Source organism: Diabrotica undecimpunctata, chromosome 2 (genome assembly GCF_040954645.1).
Source record: "Diabrotica undecimpunctata isolate CICGRU chromosome 2, icDiaUnde3, whole genome shotgun sequence".
NCBI lineage: Eukaryota > Metazoa > Arthropoda > Insecta > Coleoptera > Chrysomelidae > Diabrotica > Diabrotica undecimpunctata.
In genome coordinates, this window is record NC_092804.1 from 93,194,847 (window position 1) to 93,219,412 (window position 24,566).

At 37.5% G+C, this 24,566-nt stretch overlaps 1 protein-coding gene across 1 annotated transcript in view; it reads right to left on the reverse strand.

Moving 5' to 3' along the window:
* Positions 1-861: 861 nt before the first annotated feature.
* Nsun5 (Nop2/Sun-like domain containing protein 5) overlaps positions 862-24,566 on the reverse strand; it is a 240,885-nt gene continuing 217,180 nt past the window's right edge. Inside the window, exon 5 of the mRNA XM_072523213.1 lies at positions 862-2,049. Coding sequence (XP_072379314.1) covers positions 902-2,049 — 1,148 coding nt within the window. The 3' untranslated portion in view covers positions 862-901. The remainder of the gene's footprint in view (positions 2,050-24,566) is intronic.

Sequence of the window (24,566 nt, forward strand, 5' to 3'; positions counted from 1 at the left end):
AATATTCACCACATATTGATAATTATAATAACGTGGTAGAACAACTAGAAAAATATCAATACTTGGGAACTTTGATCAATGAAATCAATGATCATACTGCATAAATAAACAGCCAAATAGAGATTGTCAAATCAGCATTTACACGAATGAGCCACTCCTAACGTGTAGAAATCCTAATTTGGAAATCAGACTACGTACCATTCGATGTCACATATTTTCAATATTAATATATGGAGCTGATGAACTAATCACCTCTATACAACAATAAAACTGGAATACCTAGGCCAAGTAATGAGGGGACCAAATTATAAAATTTTGAGATTCAGGATACATGGAAAGATTCAAGGAAGAGATCTGTTGGCCGAAGGCCGAATTCTTGATAGAAGAATCAACATCGAAAATTAAAATAGCCAACCTCCTAAGAAGACAGCACTCCAGAGAAATGGGAGTAACTATTTCTCTGGTTATTACCCACCATGGTTGGAATTATTCGTGCTTAATCTGTAGGGCAGCCTCAAGTGGATTTCTGAGAAGACTGTCCGAGCTGACACTAGGAATAGCACTCATTCAATAACCCTCGCTGTACAGAGTTTATGCAGGTGTAACATCCTCGGGATTAAGGAGAGCAGTAGTGTTAGATCAAATTTCACCATTTGATGTGTGAGTTTATCAGAAAATATAGTATTTAATATGTCACAAAAAAATAATTTCACAATTTTATCATTAAAATTGGAGATTGTTCTTTATTTTATTGCGAGTTAACTTCATGGTTTTATTGTCAAAATAAATTCAACACGGAGCAAAATTTACGAAACCTAAATTTTATTTTTTTAAAAAACAAATAAAATGGATAAAACAAGGTCCATTTAAAACTTGATTTATTTATTTATGTTTTTAGTTGCTAATTCACAAATTTATTTCTTTTTTCTTTTTTTGAAATTATTTTTGTTTTTTTATCTACATTTATCATTTCGTAAACGTTCTTTTGTTCTTTGTTCTTTTTTGTATTGATTTTTGATTCACTTGTAACTTCTGCAAGCTGATCATTTATGACAATACCTCGTTCTAGAGCAACTTCTGCTTGTTTCAACTTTTTACTCTTTTTATTGTTCGAAATAATTGATGTTTGATCAATACGTTCTTGTGATAGATTTTCTAATTTTTCAGACGATTTAGTCGTCTTATTTTTCGATTTTTTTAATTGCATACTTTTCAAATTATCATGATCTGCTACCGAAGATATCTCACTTTTTGTTAACTCCTTTTTTCTTTTTATTTTCCGATTTTCTCCATTTTGTAATATACTTATTTTCTCACATTTCTCTGATTCTTCATCAAACTTCCGTATCTTCCTGTCACTTGCAGTTTTATCTAGTATATATTTTTTTTCGGTTAAAGTATCACCTGTATAATGTTTCTTCTTTTTTTGTTTATATTTCGAAATAACTTCATTCTGATTGGGATTTTTGGAACCATTACGACATTTATCGTTTTGTTCGCAATCTTCATTTATATAAACATTTTGTATGTTCTTCTTTTCTTTTTTATCTTCTGTTTTATGGACGTGGTTTTCACTAAATTCTTTATCGATTAAATTCTGCTTATATTTTCTTTGTTTCTTTAACTTCCATTTTTCGTTTTCTTGGACATGCTTTTTAAAATTAAAGATTCTAGTACTGAAAAATTGATTTTCTTCAGCTTCCTGTAATCTCTCAAAGATCGCTACGAAAAATCCATTAGTATAATCAGAATGAGGTTTTGCATACAGACAGAACTTTCCTATATCTCCATAATCGGATGAACCGAAACTATGCCATGTTTCACCAACAAATTGACTAGCTGAAATTAACTTAAAATTGTAATTTGTTTCCAATACTTGGCGCACAACATCTTCGTTTTCTTCAGACATTATTGAACATGTAGAATAAACAACTCTTTTGGCACTTGGAAATTTAGTAAGGGCATGTCGAAGAATTTTTATTTGAAATCCAGTTAGGCTTGACAACCTCGAGGGCGTGATTTCGTTTTCCTGGGGACGATCTGTCATTCCTAAAATTAAAAAAAATGTTACAGTGACATTGACTTAATGGAATATATGAATATATGATGAAAGAAAAAAAGGAAAGAATAATATATAATTATGGGATACATACAATAGAACCTAGCAAACCTATTTGGAGATGCATAAGAAGAGAACAGTTAAAATCGAGGATATAATTATTACAAAAGTAATCCAGTCACATATAGTGATGTAATTCTACATGAATAACTCAGTAACCAACACTAGTACAATAGTGAAAGAGGAAAAGGGGGAGAGGGTGAAAGGAGACAGAGAGAAGAAACCTGAAATAGAATAGTTTGTAATTATGTAATTTGGAATGTGAAGTGGTGTGTGATGTGGTATGATGTAGTGTGGTGTGGTGTGGTGTGGTGTGGTGTGTGTGTGTGTGTGTGTGTGTGTGTGTGTGTGTGTGTGTGTGTGTGTGTGTGTGTGTGTGTGTGTGTGTGTGTGTGCGTGTGCGTGTGTGCCGTGCCGTATAGGTGTGTAGGTACAATGTAGATGTAGTTGACTCCCTTTGCCAACAAAGATTTATACGAAGGGCATGTCGAAGAATTTTTATTTGAAATCCAGTTAGGCTTGACAACCTCGAGGGCGTGATTTCGTTTTTCTGGGGACGATCTGTCATTCCTAAAATTAAAAAAAATGTTACAGTGACATTGACTTAATGGAATGTATGAATATATGATGAAAGAAAAAAAGGAAAGAATAATATATAATTATGGGATACATACAATAGAACCTAGCAAACCTATTTGGAGATGCATAAGAAGAGAACAGTTAAAATCGAGGATATAATTATTACAAAAGTAATCCAGTCACATATAGTGATGTAATTCTACATGAATAACTCAGTATCCAACACTAGTACAATAGTGAAAGAGGAAAAGGGGGAGAGGGTGAAAGGAGACAGAGAGAAGAAACCTGAAATAGAATAGTTTGTAATTATGTAATTTGGAATGTGAAGTGGTGTGTGATGTGGTATGATGTAGTGTGGTGTGGTGTGGTGTGGTGTGGTGTGGTGTGGTGTGTGTGTGTGTGTGTGTGTGTGTGTGCGTGCGCGTGTGTGCCGTGCCGTATAGGTGTGTAAGTACAATGTAGATGTAGTTGACTCCCTTTGCCAACAAAGTGTTCTTCCGGATTTGTTTTGGGTCACCAACATTCGGTATTACGGTTTCCACCTGTTTACGACTAGTAATAAGCACTGCCTACGTTTTGTACTTTGCTAGTTTTAAATTAATTGTGTTCATCCACTGGCAGATTCTCTCGAAGATGATGTCCGAACGTGAGACAAGGTGCTTTGCGACGATCACAACAGCCACGTCATCGACGTATGCCACGAACCTAGCATCTCTTGATAATTCTAGTTTTAGCAACCCATCATACATAATATTCTACTAAAGAGGGCCTAGTACAGAACCATGTGGTACTCCTCCAGTGATTTTATATTCCTTCGGACCAGACTTTGTGTCATACTTGAAAAGTCGATCAGTGAAGTCTTCTTCTTCTTTGAGTGCCTCTCCTATCGGAGATTGGACATCATTAGGGCGATTCTAATTTTATTTACTGCTGTTTTGAATAATTCGTTAATGGTACAGCCAAACCACTCTCTTTAATTTCTTGGATTTTTCTGCGTCCTTGGATTTTTCCTTGCATTATATTTTGTAGGAATGTTTACTTTTGTCATCTCATCAGGTGGCCAAAGTATTCAAGTTTTCTCTTTTTTATATTCAATATAACTTCTGGATCGTTATTTATTTTCGTATTACCTCTTCATTTGTAATTTTATCCACCCAACTTATTTTTAGTATACGGCGGTAGCACCACATCTCAAAGCTTTCAAGATTTTTAACATTCTTCTGTTTAAGAGTCCATGCATCAACACCGTAAAGCAAAGTACTGAATACATAGCATTTTAACATTATAGTTCGTAGCTGAATACTCATATCACGATTACAAAATAATTTTTTCATTTTTATAAAGGTAGGTAACTTCTCCATTGACTGTTATCCCTTCGTTTGCATGTGAGAGAGCTTCTTGGCATATTTGTTCGCTGTAGATATTAGACAAGAGCGGTGACAATATACAACCCTGTCGTACTCCTCTACGTATTTCTATTTCGTCTGATGTTTGGTCTTCTATTTTTATATTAACTCGCTGATTCCAGTACAGATTTAATATTATTTGTATGTCTCTGGTGTCACTGTTCTTACCCTCCAGGATTGCTTTGAGTATATTGTGGCGTACTTGGTCAAAGGCCTTTTCAAAGTCTATAAAGCAGGCGTGTACCTCTTGGTTAACATCTAGACATCTCTGTGTTAGGACGTTTAAGGCAAAGAGAGCTTATCTTGTACCTAATTCTTTTCTGAATTCCATCTGTGTATCGTTAATATCGATATCTAACTTTTGATCAGTGAAGTAGCTAGTCACTATCCTCCTTAGATATGCCGGTACTCTCATTTCGGTTAAAGCTCGCATAATGCAGTTCCAGTTTGCGGAATTGACAGCATTTTTGATGTCCAATGTGGCCACCAGACAATTATTTTTCGTACCCCTCTTCCATCTAGTCCCTGCGATCGCCACCTTAGCTGTCTTAACGACAAGATCAATCGCATAGAGTATTGAGTGTCCTTTTCGAAAACCATACTGATTGCTGTTGAGCAAAGGTTCAACTGCTGCTTCGATTCTTTGAAGAATTATCCATTCTAATATCTTGCCAGCTGTATCTAGCATACAGAGTGGACGGTAAGATGATGGTTCCTCTGGTGGTTTCTTCCCTTTTGGGAGAAGCACCAATCTTGGATGCTTCTATATGTGCGGGAAAGTACCCTCCTTGAGGCATGACTTGTAAACCTCCAGTAACATTGCCGGTGATTCTTTGATGGCTGCTTTTAAGCGATATTTGGGATTCCATCTAAGCCTGGAGCTTTATTATTTCCTACTTTATTACACGCCTTCATCAGTTGATCTTCCGTGATCGGCGGGATTTCTTCAGCCTCGCAGTCCTCGATTGGATGATAAAAGTTTTGCTGAAGGAATAGCTCTAGTAGCAAACGGTTGCGGAGCTATAAATATGTAATAACATCGTTTAAATCCAATTTCGATACTGAGTTCCTTGAGAACAAACCATCCATCAAAACGCTATTCTAATGACAATTGCTTGTTTGCTACTAACACTTCATTCAACTTATTTATTATTTTTAAATGATATTTTTTACAAATTCTGTTAGATGAAAGAATTCGAGTAGGCTGTCGTGAACAATTAACAGTACACTCGCGTGCCTGCTGGAAAACCTTCATCTGCTTCTATTTCCAATTTAACATCAACGGTTCCTGATCTTAATGCGTATCATCCTGCTTGGAACAGTCAAAAACAAACAGTGTATATTTTTTAAATGCAGTATAATCTAAGATGGGATGTTTTGTTCTGGAATGAGCATAACTTAGTTAAAATTCGGTATAATTATAGTGAACTATGGCGTAGTTATTTTTTGCAAAATCTAATTGCATTCTCTTGTTAGGCCAATATTCTCCATTAATGACCACTCGTATGCTGGACATTCTAATGTGATCGAACGTAAGATCAGCGTGAATGTCATCTCGTTTAGAAGTTTGAATAGCTACAATGACATAGCGTGGACGTTCAACAGCTGAAGTTGTCTTTACACTCCATAACTCACGTCGAGATCCTTTTGTAGGTAAAAGTAGTTCATTGAGCTCCCATTTACGGAAAGGTATAGTTATCGACGTATAATTCTTAATCGGAGTCATTAATTCAATTTTCACATCATCATTGGGAAAGACATGTTTGACCTTAAGTTCCATGCTGGTAACATGGATACTGTTGTTATTGTTCTAACATTAGGTTCTTCTACCAAAATACAGTCCCTATTTCTACATAGAGTCTACGTGAGACTAATGGTGTAACAATTTAATTTGCCTACCTACCACATTGGGTGTCACTTGTAACAATATAAATTGCTTATAGGGGAGTGAAAGGGGGAAATGAACAATTAGTGGACTGTAGATAGGGTAAGCAAATAAACTGAAACGTTTGCGAACGGTTTTGGTTGGAGAGCTGGGTTGTGAATAAGTGTCTTTATTTGAGGAACTGGCAAACTACACCAAAAAAGAAATAAAAAAATATTTACAGAGATTTTCTGGGCAACAAACACAAGAAGATTCCTAAACTATTTAAATTAGACGCCGTTTAAATAAATCCTCTTGGATAGAAAGAAAGACTTTTCTTTCCTAAAAAAATGTTTAAGGATCAAAATCTTTTTAAAGGAAATAATTTTAAACTCCTGGTTTACAGCGAAATATTGGCGAATGGATTTAGTGTCCGCAGTCATATTAACACAAACAAACAACAACAAAAAGAAACATTACATATTTATTATTATTTCACATTATCAGTTATTACAAATAAAATTATCAAAATTTAACAATCAACCTTACATTGGCACTATTTGTAACAATTATTATAAAACAATGATTATAGATCAAAATATCCTAATGTTAATCAACATTATTTACATTGAGTTTAACCTTTAAACAAAACAGAATTTATGGTTGTGGTTATGGTTATGGAAATTTTGGTTATGTACCAATTGACAGAAAAGGATAATAGGTACTGACTGTCATATGTCGAAATGAAATATCAAACTTTTTGAAATATTAATTATATATTAAAGTTGACTTTATTTAAAAGAAGACTAATATGAAAATGAGCTGATCCATAAAACTTAAAATTGTATTTATTTATAATTTTTTAGTTTGTCATGAAAGCAAATCTTTGCATATTAATCCATTGGTGCTCAGATTATTTTTTCGCAGTTTTTAATGTGATGCTAATATTTTTTTGGGGGCAGCTTTATTAAAAAAAATTAATAAATAAAAAAATAAATGAATTTACGCATTCGGATTTATAAATCACTCAGTATATGATGTTACATGTATGTAACGCTAGGAGCTAATGGATGCAAAAAATACAAAATATATCTGTAAACAGTTCTATTTATTTAAAAACTAAAAATAATGAAAAAGAAATTTAAACATTTTGGTTTGTGTGATAGGTAACGAAACAATCAATACAGAGACCTAAGTTACATTTTTTACACATCGTGCATGTTGAACTTTTGCAAAATCTTTCAACACGTCTTCTTTTCTCGTTTGGAATTTTATCCACTAGGTGTTCCAACCTATTGTTACGATAGATGGTGACGTGTCGTATGACTCAGAACGGTAAACATGTTTATCACTAATATCCTTATTCATTCGAGTATTTTCTAGGTAATGCCTACCTGACAACACCCTTTGTTATAAAAACAACAGTTCGAAACTTCTGGAGGCCAGCCGATGTGAACACCAGTTTACCGTTACGATTTTCGCCGCTCAGTCTGGTCGAGAGGATTGTCTATTTTTCGAGATAACGGCAGTTTATGTATATAATGAAACATTTTATATGGAGAAATAGTTAGATTTGAAGATTCGCGGTCGCGATTTAAATGTGGCGTTCGGATACATAAATTATGTAATTATTAATCAAATAAATTATTGATATAAATTATCGTGCTTTTTAATAAATTAAAATAAGAACAATATAATAAATTATAAATTAAATAAAGACATAACAATTAATACATTTACTACAAATGGTGTCGGAAGTGAAATCAAAGTAAATTAGACTTATAATAAAGTCATAACAAGTGTTGTTCCGAAGAGAATATTTTTAAATTGTGAAAATGGCGACGATTTATGAGCTCACAGTGACGAATTTAAAAAGACATCTCGAGGATAGAGAATTAGCTTCTACCGGAAAAAAGGCTGAGTTAGTCCAAAGACTAAAAAACGCTTTGGAGGAAGGTTTTAATCCAGAAACTTATATATTCGAAGATGCTGTCATCTCGTATATTTCGAAACTAGAGAACCAAGTTTCTGACGATATTTCGAAAGTTTCTTCTGATGTAGCCAAAGTTTCTGGTGATGTAGCCAAAGTTTCTGGCGACATCGCGTCATTAGAAAACAAAGTTTCTAACGAGATTCCGTCTCTGGAAAGTAAAGTTTCTGCTAACATTTCTAAAGTAACTTCTGAGATCTCTGCCCTCGACGATAGAATATCTTCGTTAAAAAACCAAGTTGCTGCCGATATGTCGGCCTTCGAAGAAAAGATGAAACAGATGGAAAGGAAGATGGAAGAAACAGGGACAGCAGAGAGAGGAAACAACCCGATTACAATAGAGACAAAAGAAGACGAGACGAAATGTAAGTTGGAAATACGGCCGAAATTTGAAGGAAGTGGAGGTTCTGTCCATGTGAAAGTCCCAACTTTCGACGGAAAATCGTCATGGAACAACTACATGAAACAGTTCGAATCAGCTGCAAGAGCGAATGGATGGTCTGGAAAAAAAAGGCTGTAAACCTGACAATCGCTCTTCGAGGAGATGCCTTAGATGTGCTTCAGACCATAGCCGTAGAGGAGGCCGATGATTTCGAACAAATCAAGAAGAGGTTAAATATGCGATATGGCCACGAACATTTGGAGCATGTATATCAGTCGCGGCTTAAAAATCGTAGACAGAAGAAAGATGAGGCTCTTCAAGAATATGAGGTAGATATTGCCAGATTAGTACGATACGCTTATCCAACAGCTCCCGAAGACATGATGGAACAATTGGCCGTTCAAACGTTTATTGATGGTCTTCGTGATCATGAAATGCAGAGAACACTGCGATTAGCTCGTCACAAGACGCTGGTTGATGTCTTATCCGCCGCGCTCGAATACGAGTCAGCTACGCAGGCCTCTGGCGGGTACAGTAAAGTAAGGACTGTAAAAGAGGAAGGAGATGAAGATAAACTTGACCAGCTCGTTAATATGATAAAAAGCATGACATACAAGAAAACGAAGACCATCAGATGCTGGAATTGTGGCGAAATAGGACACGTAAGAAGCTCCTGTAAGCACCCTAGGTACGACGCAAATCAAGAAACTCACCATCAGGAAAACTAGAACGGGTCGGCCTTAGGGGGGCAGCTTCGACCCAGAACTTTTCCAAAGACCCTCTCATACTAATAGCTTCTTTGAAATGTCGTGAAGATAGTGTATATGTAGATGGAGAAATAAATGGTAAAAAGCATACGTTGTTGGTGGATACCGGAGCGACCAGAACCATTATACGCCCGACAGTTATAAACAGCCGTAAGAAACTGTTACCAACGAGGTTGCGACTTCGGACCGCTACAGGTGAAAATGCCAACATTCATGGAGAAATCCAGGTACAATTGGGAATTGGAGCAGAAAAGTTTGTCCATACTGTTATAGTTGCTGACATCGAAGAGGATGTTATATTAGGAATGGACGTAATGAATATGCATGGATTCCAATTGGATTTTAAGAATAAGGTAATCAAAGTTGGCAACGAGGAGGTATTTCTCCATCCACATAATGACAACACTGTGCAAGCAGCCATTAAAGAAGATACAGTCATGCCTGCGAGAAGCGAAACGATCATAGTAGCGCGGCTACAGGGAATTGTGGACTAAGGGAGACCTGTTATGATGGAGCCTTGGAACCACGACGATGAGGTTGGTCATGGAATCGTAATTGGAAAGGAATTGGTGACTTCGGCTAAGGAAATCCCTGTGAGACTTATCAATGTCAACGACTACCCAGTGACCACAAAGAAAGAGACAAAAGTAGGAACTTGTGTACCTGTGACATCCATAATCCGTCAGGCGACAACATCTGATAATTCCAACGACAAATTCGACCAAATGGTTGCAGTTGCAGGACAGTCTCTGAATCAGATTGAGAAAAGGAAATTAAGGGAATTTCTTCGGCAGTATCGTGATATTTTCGTACCGAAAGGAGGAAAGACGGGAAGAACTACCGTTGTTAAGCATAAAATTGATACTGGTAATGCTAAGCCAATTCGTCAAACAGCTCGACGATTACCACAGGCGAAAAGAGAGGAAGCTGAAACGATTGTTCAGGAAATGAAGAAAGACGGGGTGATAGAACCTTCTGCGAGCCCATGGGTCTCTCCGGTGGTCCTGGTTAAGAAGAAAGACGGAACGACAAGGTTCTGTGTGGATTACCGTTTGCTGAACAACGTTACCAAGAAAGATAGTTATCCTCTGCCTCGGATCGATGACACATTGGACACATTGGCTGGAAGTAAATTGTTTTCTACTTTGGATTTGAAGTCTGGATACTGGCAGGTAGAAATGGACCCAGTAGATAAAGAAAAGACAGCCTTCACCACAGGATCTAGATTGTGGCAATTCAACGTTATGCCATTTGGACTCTGTAATGCTCCTGCGACATTTGAGAGGCTTATGTAAAATGTGTTGAGAGGGTTATCTTGGAAAACATGCCTGGTTTACCTAGATGACATAATCGTCTTGGGGGAGACATTGGAAGATCATCTGAAGAATTTAGAAAACGTTTTTAATCGACTTAAAGGTGCCCAATTGATGTTAAACCCCAAGAAGTGCCAGCTATTTCAAGGTAAAGTCTATTAACTGGGTCATATTGTCAGTAAAGGAGTGGCCGTGAATAAGGGAAAAATCGATTCCATTAAGGAATGATCGGAACCAACGGACAAACATCAAGTGAAAAGTTTTCTTGGACTATGTACTTACTACCGGAGGTTTGTTAAGAAGTTTGCAGATATTTCTAAGCCATTAACGCGACTTACAGAGGAAGCAAGAGATTACCGCTTATATACAGACTGCCAAAATGCCTTTGAGACCTTGAAAAAGCATTTAATCACAGCACCAATTTTAGGATATCCACTGCCAGAAGGAGAGTTCATCTTAGATACAGATGCAAGTAATGTGGGAATTGGAGGAGTACTATCTCAGATTCAAGGAGGACAGGAACGAGTCCTTGGATATTTTAGTAAAGTTCTTTCAAAGCTTGAGCGGAATTATTGCGTCACGAGAAGAGAACTTCTAGCAGTAGTTAAATCAGTAGAGCACTTCTATCAATACCTCTATGGAGGGAAGTTTTTAATCCGAACCGACCATGCCGCCCTTAAGTGGTTGATGCAGTTTAAGAATCCAGAGGGTCAGATAGCCAGATGGATCGAACGACTCCAAGAATACGATTTCAAGATTGACCACCGGGCCGGAGTTAGCCACAGAAACGCTGATTCTCTTTCCAGAAGGCCATGTCCAGCAGAGTGTTCCCACTGCAACAAAACGGAATCCAAGGAAGCAGCAGTGCTAAGAACAACGATGGTCAACGACGACTGGACGCCTACCAAGATAAAGGAAGAACAAGAGAGAGATCCAGTTGTCCAGAAAATTCGAAAATGGAAAGAGGAAAACCGTCGACCACCTTGGCAAGAAATATCAAACCTATGCTCAGTAGTTAAGACGTATTGGGCCCAGTGGGACTCATTTATCTTGGAAGATGGCTTGCTCAAACGAGTCTGGAAAATGATGACGGTTCAGAGAAGAGAAGACAGTTGGTGATCCCAAAGAGCAGAATAGCCGAAGTACTTCGTCAGTTACACGACAGTCCATCAGGAGGGCATTTTGGTGTAAAGAAAACCCTTCAGCGAATTCGGGAACGGTTTTATTGGATGAACAGTTCCGACGACGTAAAAGACTGGTGTAAGAAATGTACTATTTGTGCTACGAGTAACGGGCCTTACCGAAAAAGGAGAGCTCATATGAGACAATATAATGTTGGAAGCCCGTTTGAAAGAATAGTTTTGGACATCGCTGGTCCATTTCCAGAAAGTGAAAATGGAGGCAAGTACATGTTGGTAGTAATGGATTACTTCACTAAGTGGGTCGAGATTTACGCACCTCCAGACCAGAAGACCGATCTCGATCTATATCAGCCGATTTGGAGTGCCTTTGGAGATCCATAGTGGCCAAAGAAGGAACTTCGAAAACAATCTATTCCAAGGAAGATGTGATAGACTAAGCATGAAGAAAACAAGAACTACCGCGTATTATCCGCAATCGGATGGTATGGTAGAACGAATGAATAGGACAGTTGGCAAGTATTTGACAAAGATGGTGTCCGATCATCGGCGAGACTGGGACCAATATCTTCCGTTCTTCACAATGGCCTACAAATCTGCTGTTAAGGAATCAACAGGCCAGACACCAGCCCGAGTCCTATTCGGACGCGAAATGCGACTACCTTGTGATCTAGAGTTTGGGTGTCGACCTGAAGAAGATGTAGCAGGTGAAGATTATGTGATCGAATTACGAAGAAGAATGGACGATGTACATGAGTTGGTCCGTTCCCACCTTCAGATCGCTGGCGACCGAATGAAGAAACGGTACGATACACAAGCCGAAAAGGATTGCTTTAAGAAGAACGACAAAGTCTGGCTCTATAATCCCTAGAAGCGAAAACGTTGTTCTCCCAAATTGCAGCAGTTTTGGGAAGGTCCATACCTCATTATGGAGAAAATCAACGATGTCATCTACCGAATAAGCAAGATTCCGAGGGGAAAGCCCATGATAGTACACCATAACCGGCTGGCGTCTTTCGAAGGTGACCAAGACGTAGATGAAGAAGTGGAAGTAAACCAAGTCCAAGATGTGTCTGACCTCACGTTAGAGGAATTCATAGGTGCCTATGGAGGTACCGGTAAAGCAAGACATGGTGTTACCACTGAAGAAAAGCAAGATCTACTAGCGCTCCCCGATGACTACTCGCTGGCCCTTACCATCCCGGCCAGTATCAAAGACGCACCAGGGTTGGCATCCGTCTTTCGAAGGAAGTTCGGTCGAGTTGCAGAACTACAATGCCAAGTGCCAGCTCCTGGGAAAGCCTTGAAACTCCAAGAAGCATCACGTTATCTTTTCTACCTGGTAACAAAAGACACTGCCCGTGACCAACCTACCTACCGAGATGTATGGGAAGCCTTACTTCAATTGAGAGAGCACGTACTACAGTCCGACGTGCAAAAGTTAGCCATGCCAAAGTTAGAGTGCCGCCAATTAGATTGGAGGGTTATCCGAAGTATGGTGGAGATCTTTAAAGACACCGAAGTCCAGGTGTTAGTCTGTTGCAATCCGCATAGTTAGTGGTGCGGAGAGAAAACCGTCCCTTGTCATTTTTATACAACTGGAAGTTGTAAAAGAGGGTCCAGTTGCCGATACCTGCATACCGTTCCAGTTCCAGTCCCGACAAGGTTCCAGGAGGAACCATCTTTTAAGAGGGGGGCAATGTTACCATAAATAATGACGTGTCATATGACTCAAAACTGTAAACATATTTATTGCTAATATATTTTCTGTTCTAGTTATTTCGGCGCTCAGTTAAACCACTTTCAGCCGTCGACCAACCTCTAGTCCCTTCGCCGAAAGACCGGTCTATTCGATGGGATCCCGTTCTAATGGAGAAGGTCATCGATCCTTCTAGATAACGGTATTTTATATATAAATGGGACATTTTATTTAAGGAGAACAGTTAGTTTCTGAAGATCGCGCCGCGTTTTTTAAAATGTAACGCCCGTAAATTGTATAATTGTTCGTGTAAGATAGATTAGTAATAAAGACTTTAATAAATTTTTAAGTGTTATAAATAGAACCTTTAATAATGAAAACAATAAATTAGAAGAATAATAAAAACATAACAATATTTTTAAATTCGTTGAGGAATTCTGTAAGTTTATTTGGAAGGTCTGAATTATTGTTGTTGTCTTCTCTAGGTACAGGAATGCTGCTTGTTATATTTTTGTTTTTCGAATTTACTAGGTCTTTATATATAGCACATCCTTTATAGTTTGCTGGATGATTGCCATTACATAAGGCACATGTTGCTGGTGTGTCGCGTGCTTTTTTTGCAGGTTTTTGTGTCATTTGATCCACCGCATTTAACACAGGCGAATGGCCTCAGGCAGTAACTTTTTGAGTGCCCGTATTTTGACACCTTGTGCATTGCACTATTGCTAGGTGGTTCTAGTGTTATTATGCAGTTTCGTAGGACTTGCAGGTTAAATATGTTTTTGTTGTTTTCATTTGGCTCTATATCGACAAAGAATAAGGGCAATGGTTCTTTGGTAACTCTAAGTCTAACATTAATTATGTTGCGAACTTTAAAACCCTTGTGATGACTAGTTAAAAAACCAACTGCCAAACGTAGATTTTTCCTGGTCAATTCCCAAGTACTTCTTTGATGTTGACTCTTCAAGGTTACTTAGTGTTACCCTGGCAAGTTTACATCCTTTCCCTTCTTCCCATCTTTTTACGGTTTGCATATGGGAGTGACATTTGACAATTTCCGCGATTGTTGTAGTTGATCAACCAAATAGATCCCCAGGTCCTAAGAGTCTTAGGCCTGCCGCCTTCCTAGATAATTGGTCAGCAATGCGGTTGCCTTTATTCCTATTGTGTCCTTTAACTCACCTCAGGATGATGGTATTACCATCCGAAGCTTGAGTTAGTGACTCGTGACACTCCATTACTAAACCTGATGTGACACGTGGTCTATTCAAGGTTAGTAGCGCTTGTCTGCTATCTGTGCAGATCATTATAGTTTTCCCTGCTATACCTTTTTGGGTTATCTCTTTTGCGGCTATGGAGATACCAGTCAGTTCTGTCTGAACTACGCTGGCATTTTTGCCCATACCCCACTTTATTCTTAGGTTCAGTGATCTGGAGTATATCCCGCATCCTGAGCTTTCTTTCATTTTGGAGCCATCGGTGTATATGCAATAGGCATTTGCCACGTTTGTCTCCATACACTGTCTTGTTTCAATTTTATAGGGTTTGTTAAAGACAAACTTTGGTTCAATTGAGTCGCAGCTTGCCTGTAGAAGTGGTAACGCATCCAGCTCTCCCCGCCAGAAACGAGTTTCGAATTGTCCCATTCCTACATCAAGGTTTGCACCAGCTGAGCGCAGTCGCATCATTATCACTAGCGCCACCTCTTTGACATATATACCTAGAGGCGTGATGCCAATGATCAACTCCATTGCAGTAGTTGGTGTTGTTTTGATGGCACCTGTTATATTTATGCAAGCCATCCGCTGAATATGGTTTAGTTTGTTAATCGCTGTTGCCTGTAGCACTTTTGGTACCCAAGCAATAGCTCCGTAAGTTAGCATTGGCCTAATAACAGCGGTGTAGACCCAGGCGATCACCCTGGGCGTGAGGCCCCAGGTGCTGCTCATAGGCAATATATGCTCTTTTAGCTCTACCATCTAAGTGTGAGTTCCATGTTAACTTCCTGACAAGGGTAATACCAAGGTACTTCACCTCGTCAGAAAAATTTAGACTGTAGTTTAGAATCCTTGGGGGTATTAAGCCCGTGATTCTTCTTTTCCTGGTAAAGAGGACCATCTCTGTTTTCTTAGGATTTATAGATAATGAGTGTTCCTTGCACCATGTTTCTATTAGTCGAAAAGCAACTTGTGATCTCTCACATAGTGTGTTCTTAAACTTACCGCTTTGCAGGACAGCAATATCGTCTGCATAGGCTATTATGTAGAAACCGTTGCTGCTGAGTTGGTCAACCAGGGTATCTAGAACTATGTTCCAGAGTAGTGGTGATAGCACCCCTCCCTGTGGACACCCCCTCGTAACCATGCCTCTAACAGAAATGTCTTCTACATTTATGCTTATTGCTCTATTAGAGAGCATACTGAATATCCATTCGCTTATGGCCAGGGGAACATTCCTGACGTTGAGCTGTTGGGTGATAGTTGGGAATGTGGTTTTATCAACCGCTCCCTCAATGTCTATGAATATACCTAGGGTGGATTCTTTATTATCCAGCGATCTTTCAATTCTTCCCACTACATAATGCAGTGCAGAATCGGTAGATCTTCCCGAAGTATATGCATGTTGATTTGGGTGAAGTGGGTTATGAACCAGAACTTCATCCCTTATGTACCTCTCGCATAGCCTTTCCATCGTTTTCAACAGAAAGGATGTTAGGCTAATTGGTCGGAAAGCCTTTGGTAGGGTGTAGTCCATCCTACCTGCTTTTGGTATGAAGACCACACGTACCTCTCTCCACTTCCCAGGAATATACCTCAGAACCAAAGAGGCTCTGAATATTTCCACGGAGGTACGGCAGAAGGATATCCAGTCCCCACCGTAGTAGGGCTGGATATATGCCGTCAGGCCCTGGTTATTTGAAAGGGGTGAAGCAGGATATGGCCCATTTTACCTTTTCCTCATTAATCATTGTTCTGGCGAGATGCCAGTCGTTTGTTGAGGGTATGATTGCTTCTTCCATCCGGTTTGGTGCTGTTGAGACACTAGAACCGGGAAAGTGTGTTTTCATCAGGACCTCAGCACTTTCGCGAAGGTTGGAAGTTTTGTTCCCATCTTCCTTCGTTAGTATGCCGACATGCCGATGTGGGTCCTTTGAGAGCGCTTTTTGTAGCCTGGAAGTATGCGGGAAATCTTTGATTTCCTCACAGAAGGTTCACCAAGCAGCTCTTTGTCTTTGTCTGCAGACTTTTTTAAACTCTCTGAGATTTGATTGATAAGAATCCCAATTATCTTTGAGTTTGGTGCGTTTCGCTCTATTAAAAGCTGTTCTTTCTATCTTTCTAAGGTGTTCCAATTCAGTGCACCACCAAGAGTTGGTTTTGCGACTTTCTTGGACCATTCTTATTTGACAGGATTTTTTATAAGCATAACTTATTTTGTTTTGGATAGATACCGTATACCTTTCCAATTCTGTATTAGTTCCTGGAGTTGAAGCCTTTTCATTCCGCAGAGCATCTTCTAAGAGTCGGTTGTAGAGTTCCACATCCGTCCTCCTAGGGTCGCGCGATTTGATAAGGCTTTTTTCCAGACTAATATTATAGGTTAGCCAGCGGTGGTCAGACATAGAAATATCCTCCGATACCTGCCAGTTTATTCGATATTTCAGCTGTTGCCAGCGTGATATCTATGACTGTTTGGCTATGAACATTAATAAAGGTACGTTCGGTGCCCTTATTTAAGATATACAAATCTTTTATAATAATATAGTCATAAAGAGACTTACCTCGAGCATTGTTGCCTCTGCTGCCCCAGCCTAAGTGGTGAGAGTTCGAATCGCAGCCGATAATAAGTTCTACCTTCTGACTGAGACAATGGTCTACCAGATCTTCCATGTCCCTTGTTGGTGGTAGGGTGGCTGCATCTGAGGGTAGGTAGACTGATGCTAGTATCAACTCTCTATTTTTGCCCTTTCCCCATGGGCACTTCACTTTAACCGCAGTTACGTCTGAGGTGCAAAACTGCGCCATGGGGGAGGCTTTGATTTTTCTGGGAACATATATTGCTGTTCTCGGTTGTTGATTGCTTGGTAAGCTGAAAATTTGACCGTTTAGGAAATTAGACCAGTTATTTTGGTCTTATTTATCCAAGGTTCTTGGATTAGTGCTATTGCATCCTCCGTTACATCCAGGCCATGGTTGGCCATTATTATCAAATCCTAATAAGTTCCCCGAAGGGAACATATTTCTTTTGTATGTTTCACCAATCACTTAGTTTTTGTTACTTTTCACTTTCATAATTTTTTCATGCTGATAAGATAATTACTAGTTAATTAGGTAGTTTTACGATAAAGAAGTTCTCTAGCGTTTTGAATGTCGGTACATGTTCGCGCTTCGAGAATCAGATTGCTACTTTATTTTACTATCAACTCATATCGAAAAAGAAGTACAACCGTAAATTGAAATACAAAATGTAGTTCACAAGGATATCTGCTTATGGGAGGGATATCGGTCACAAAATTGGAGAAGAAAACAAAGGGATCTTCTTTCTCAATCCTTTATTAAAAAGGTTTCATATGTAAATCCATACACATCATCAGTTCATTTAAAAGTAAATCGATATGCTTACAACTATAGACAAAATTACACAGAATAACTTACAAAGAATTTTCAGCTATCAATATGATGGAAATGAAGTATAAAAAAAGTTCAACTCATGAACCGTAGATGTAAACGTTCAATGTTGTTTTGAAGAAAAAACAGAAGTTTTGTGTTCTGAATTGTTTAAATCAGAGGCAATTGCAGAAACATATTTTTTTTTTATCAGAGTGCCCAAAGCAACCTGATAGATGATTATAGGAGAAACATCTTGTTCTAGACAGAGCAGAAAGGATTGTGGCAAATTCAGACAAACAGAACCGCACTTAAAGGAAGCTTTAACCAGAACAATATACAAAATGGATGCGGCTAATATTTTTTCTCATGTTCAAAAGGACATTCTCTCATGTTCAGCAACGACACTTGATGATTTCTTAAAACCCATAATTTTAAGTAGAAAACTATAGACAAGCGCCAAACACTAATGGAAAGTACTAGAATAATTTCTTTAAGAAAGTTATATAAGACAGATAACTGAGTATCGAAAAATGAAACGAAATATTGTTTATTTAGATGAGATCTGGTGTGATACTCATGACAAGACAGAGAATTATAATTTTACACTGCGGTAGAGAAAATAAATGGATCGAAGATGTATTATTAATATCTGCAAAAAAAAATTAAAGGCGCGTCTCTATATTATCATGAGGATATGGAAAGATTAATTTTTGAATCATGGTTTGAAAAATCTCTTCTTCCGAGATTACCTAAATATAGTGTGATTATCATGGAGAACGCATCATATCATTCAAGATTAATGAGAAAATTCCAAATATTACTTGAAACAAGTTACAAATTCAAGAATTTTTATTTGAGAAAGATTTGTACTTTGAGGCCATCCAGGCAGTTATTATTGTACATTGAACCCAATAGAGTTAATACGGACTCAACTTGAAGGAAATATAAGAAGAAGAAACGTGGCTCCTAAATTTTCGTCTACTGTTCTCCAGTTAATTAGAAGAGAAGTCACAAAGATCATGGCAAACAACTGGAAAAAAATCGCAGTGGAAAATGACTATGTTAAATATTTACCAGCATTAACCAAATTAAGTATAAATTTAGAAGATACGAGTGATACTAGTTATAACAGTGATTCTGAGTAGATTAGTAAGTACTTACTTCGAATTAGGTGTTAGTTGAAACCTTCATTTTTATTGTAATTGTAGATATTCTCGTTTTGCTTATACATCTTTGAAAATAGGGTACAAACACACTTCATGATAAAACAAAAACGTTCAAAGTATTTAATTTAAAATAGTCAAAGTACAGGTTAGGTTATTATAAAATACCTGCTAGATATATAAAAAAAATGTTCATAAAGTTTTAGACCTCTTACCCATTTTAAAATTGAAGGGCTTGGAAGGTGAAGGTGTTATGTTACATTTGCCTGAAAATTTAGATATCTATGTGGATGAAGGAGTTATGTGTTATTATTTCTCATAGCACTATCTCCCATTCACTTCTAGCCATAACTTAGTATTTATTCAGCTGGTGAAGGGGTTATGATAAACTAATATGCAGAATGTTTGGAAGGAGAAGGTGCCATGTGTCTTCAGCATGCACATAACACCTTCATCCACTTAGTCATTGTGCTTTGTTGACGTTGTAAAATAAAGTGCAAGATGAGAAGAAGTAGACAAATATTAGAATTGGCTCTTAAACAGGCAAAAGAAGACAGTTATGAAGGTAAGCTTAATGAAATAACTAACCTTAAATAATATACTACAGTAAATTACCATTACAAATAAATTAAAATATTGTTTTTCTCACATCAAAGATTTTAAAGTTATGTTAAAAGTTAAAGTAGACAATATTTTATCAAATAACAAAATAAACGCAATGTTATAATTATAATCTTATAGAACAATGATATAGACTACTATATTTGTTTGATTTCAGGTGAAAATGAAGATGTCAGTTGCATTTTCGATGATACATCAAGTGATGAATATGTACCGGACTCAGATATCGTTAGTGATAGTGAGGATAATGGTGATGATGATTATACAAGATGTGCTCGCATTTCCTCTTCTAGAAGGTTTCTTTCTTGTCGAGATAAAACTAGTTTTCTAGAATCCCCTTCAACAAGTACAAATTCTACAGAAAAAATATATCCACAGTCTGATGCGGAAAGTGATGTGGTAAACGTACAAATTCCCATTTCAATTACAAACAGCAGGTGTGTTGAAGATAGAGTGGTGAGTAGTCCTATTAACAGTGACCAGGCTCATTTAGCTGTAGAACCAAAAGTAAAAAAACAAAAATTGTCCAGGAAACGTCAGAAAAACAAACAACAATGGAAAAAAAATGGGGCTGCTAAAGCAAGAGAATGTGGAGAAAGTTACTTATCTCGTAAAGGTGTAGTGATTCCTGCGAAGCGCATTAATGAGGATAATATTATTTGTAATGAGAAGTGTCGATTAAAATGTTCAACTAGGATTAACCAGGATACAAGAGTATCAATTTTTAATGACTCTACAAACACGATATTAACGGGAAAAATGTAATTCTTTTTAAATCAATTTCCATAAGTAAACCTCAGCGAAAACATAAGGGTGCAAACAGACATAAAACTACATCTTTTAAGTACAGTATTACAGTATATGGAACTCATGTGCCAATTTGTAAATTAGCCCTAATGTCATTGTACCAAATGGGCAGAAAGAAAGTATTTCTTATCCAAAACCAGATAAAAAAAGGTTTGACAGCGCCGGAGTTAGACAAACGGGGCAAGCATAACAACAGGTCTACTAAACTTGATCCAGATGTAAAAAACATATGTTATGGAACATATTGCTTCGCGTCCTGCTGAGATGTCTCATTATTCTAGAGCCAACAATCCAAACAAAAAATATTTATCACCGTTGTTGTCCGTACCTAAAATGTACAAACTTTATATTGAACAATGCAGACTAGACCAAGTTTCAGACGAATTCTTAGTAAAAGAGTCCATGTACAGATTTATTTATGATTACCAGTTCAATTTATCCATTGGACAACCTAAGAGTGATACATGTAGTACATTTGAGTGTAGAGAATATTCAGAAGAACATATTGATTTTTATAAATCTGCATTTGAGGCTCAAAAAGCTGACAGGGAAAGTGCCAATGTGTTGAACGATGTTGCATATGTTACTATGGATCTGCAACAGACTATGCCATTGCCTCGTTTGTCCACATCAAAAGCTTTTTATAAAAGACAGATGTGGTTTTACAATCTCGGCCTGCATATAATTTCAAAAAATGTAGACAAAGGCCTATTTTTTACCTGAACAGAAGACGTAGCAAATCGTGGTAGTATAGAAGTTGCAAGTTCACTGTTGAGTGCGGTTGAAAGTGATAGAACACTTTGAGAAAAAAAACATTTGCAAGTGTGGTTCGACTCTTGTGTCGGACAAAATAAGAATTTCCAGATTATTTGCCTGTATCAGTGCATGATTTTGAAAGGGTACTTCAAAACTATAGACCATAAATTTCCAGAGACGGGCCACTCTTACCTAGACTCAGATCGTGACTTTGGTCGCATCGAAAAGAATCTACGGAAACAGCCTAATTTATTCTTACCAGATGAGTATCGACCTATAGTACTGCAAACAACCGAAGGAAACCAGGTTATAAATATGGAACCCCATTTTAGGAACACTGAGGTATTAGCTACATCTCTAAAACTAGTAAACCGGAAAAAGGATCTTCTTGGAGAGACTGTTCAATTTAGAGATGGCATCAAATGGATAAGGGTAGATGAATTTGGTAGTTATCTATTTAAATATAGCTACGACCCCAATATGCCGCTCAAGAAAGTGGATATTCGACGTTATAGGTCTACCAACAAGACAAAATAAAACTATGTGTGTTATATCCCCAAACTTTGTAGTTCCAATAATAAACAAGAAGATTGGCAGTTTGCCTGCAGAGAAAAAAGAAAACATCAAGCAGTTATTGCCATATGTAATATGGTATACAACCTTAAACACGGATGGTATTACGAAGCAATTTTGCAGGGCAATTAAAAAGGGTATCGTCCTACATGTTTGTATACCATTTTTGCTTTGACTAACAGAATGTTATTTTGATTTATTTTAAATAAAATATAACTCTAATTTGTGACTTTGGCTTGTCTTCTGATCTACACATAGCACCATGTACTTGTTTTCATATACCCTACATCCTAATAGGTTGGTGGACAAAGGTGCTATGTACATATTTGAATTTTTTTTAAAGGGTAAAATGTATATTTTTCGAAAAAAATTGCTCGCAAAAACTTTTGTTATCCAAAAGATTCTAGATTCAAAATTTGAGTTTTTTTAACAGGTTCTTGTAAAAATGCAACCAAAAAAACTTTAACCTGGATTATCTCATTTTCAGTTATTTGTAACATAGCACCTTAACCTTCCAAGCCCTTCAATTATTGAGGCACTAAGTCTTCTCTTACACGGTGTCAAACCAAAGTTGTGGTTCTTTAATAGAACACCCTGTATATAATTTAAAAAATGAGTTCTCTATTTTTTCCTGATTACAATAAATAAGTTATCAGGGATAAAATGTGGTCATAAGTTTTAAAACTTATGAGCAGTTGGGTTAATAAAACGTTTGTATACTAAAATACTTGTACATAAAAAATGTGTTTAATTTTATGTGATAATTACATTTATTAACAATTTTTATAGGTATTATTATTTTATAATAAGTTTTGTTCAGTCGAGTTGATTAGTGTTATCACTCCCTAGATATATCACAGAAGTTAACAACACCGATATTTTTGATTTAAACTTTATTGAAAATGAAACTTTTTGGTAAATAAAATTAAATAAAAATAAAAACTTTTATTTAATTTAAAATTAGATATCTACGCTACTGTTCAGTAGAGTACTGGTCACTCTAACATTGTTGCCAATTTGCTAATATTTTACTCGCTCTTGTTCCTATAAATTTTCCAACGAAATTACGTGCCGACTATACCAGTATCGTGTTCTGTATAAATACAAGAACCATCAAACGGCACTGAGGTCTCAATCTGCCTACTCCTCAGTGTCGAGTGACGACCGGTCTTATCCTCTGTGGCCGCTTTTACACTATCAGTATGCGCGGGAACGGTATGCGCTGACGTGGTCTGAGCTGACGTGGCCTGAGCGGTGTGGGTTGGGTGGGGGATCACTGAAGTAGCGGTCGCCATATTTCCGGTAGTCGTTTAGCGTCATCGCGCGTATTTAAGCTGTTGGGCCTTTTTTCAATTTCGATTGCTTCACGAATAATTCTCGATTTTAAGGAGCGGATGGGAGCGATGGTTTTTGCTTTTTCGAAATCTATTTTGTGGCTTGTCAGAATATGATGTTGGGCTAGTAGTATCGGAATGTTTGACTGATAGAGAATGTTCGTAAATACGATTATGGATTCGTAGGTTTGTTATCCTATGTATGAACGTGGGCAACTGGAACAAGGTATTTCGTAGACACCAAGGGGATTCCCCACACACATTGGGGATTTGATCTTTTACGGATCTGACGAGATTGGACAACTTGGAGTGAGTGGTGAAGATGGTTTTGATGTTTAGAGGGCTAAGAGATCTTGTCAGTGACACCTATAATAAAAGGTAGAAAGATTTTGGGTTGGTCTGGCGGCAAGGTTTCTTTTTTAGATGGAATGGAGTTTAGATGTTTTTGAATGATTCTATTGATTTGGGTTTTGTGGTAGCCGTTTTGTAAGAATGTTTGCCTTATTGAATTGATTTCGGATGACCCGTGATTGTTGTCGCTAAGTCTTATAGAACGCGAAATAAGAGTGTTGATAACTGAATTGAGTTGCTTGGGGTGATGATGTGACTGGGCATTGAGATAACGGTTTGTATGAGTGGGTTTCCGGTACACGGAATAGAAAAAACTGGGAGGTGGGTTTTTCTGAATAAGAACATTAAGGAATGACAAAGACGCTTCAGACTCAACTTCCATCCTGAATTGAATGCTGGGATGTATTCCATTCAGGTGGGTGAGAAAGAGATCAAATGTGTCTTTTTACCATGGGGCCAATTGACAAAGGTGTCATCAACGTACCGCAACCAGCAGATGGGTTTAAGATTTGATGAGGACAGGGCTACTGTTTCGAAATGTTCCATGTAGATATCAGCTAGGGAGAGAGGGGGAATCCCATTGTGGCACCTTTTATTTGACGATAGAAATGATTTTGTAATGAAAAATATGTATTAGACATGCAGTGTTTTATAAGAGATAATGTGTCTTGGGAGATTTGATGTTTAGAGTCCAAGATGGAAATGGTTTCATGGATGGGAATGTTGTTGAATAAAGAAACAATGTCAAAACTAACTAGTATATCTGAGGGTGAAATAGAAATGTTTTTCAGAAGATCAATGAAATGAAAAGAGTTTTTGACAAAGGACGAGGCGTTGTCGGGTAATGGTTGTAAGGATAAAGCGAGATGTTTTGGCAATTTCTGAGTGGGGTAGTTGTATGCACTGACGATGGGTCTTAGGGCATCTTGAAAATGGCTCCAAAATGGTCGAGCATTAAATTCTCAACGCGGTTCTTCCCGAGAACTTAGTGACTTTCATTTATCTGACCGCGGAAATTAATCTGAGCATATATACATATATATATATATATATATATATATATATATATATATATATATATATACATATAAAT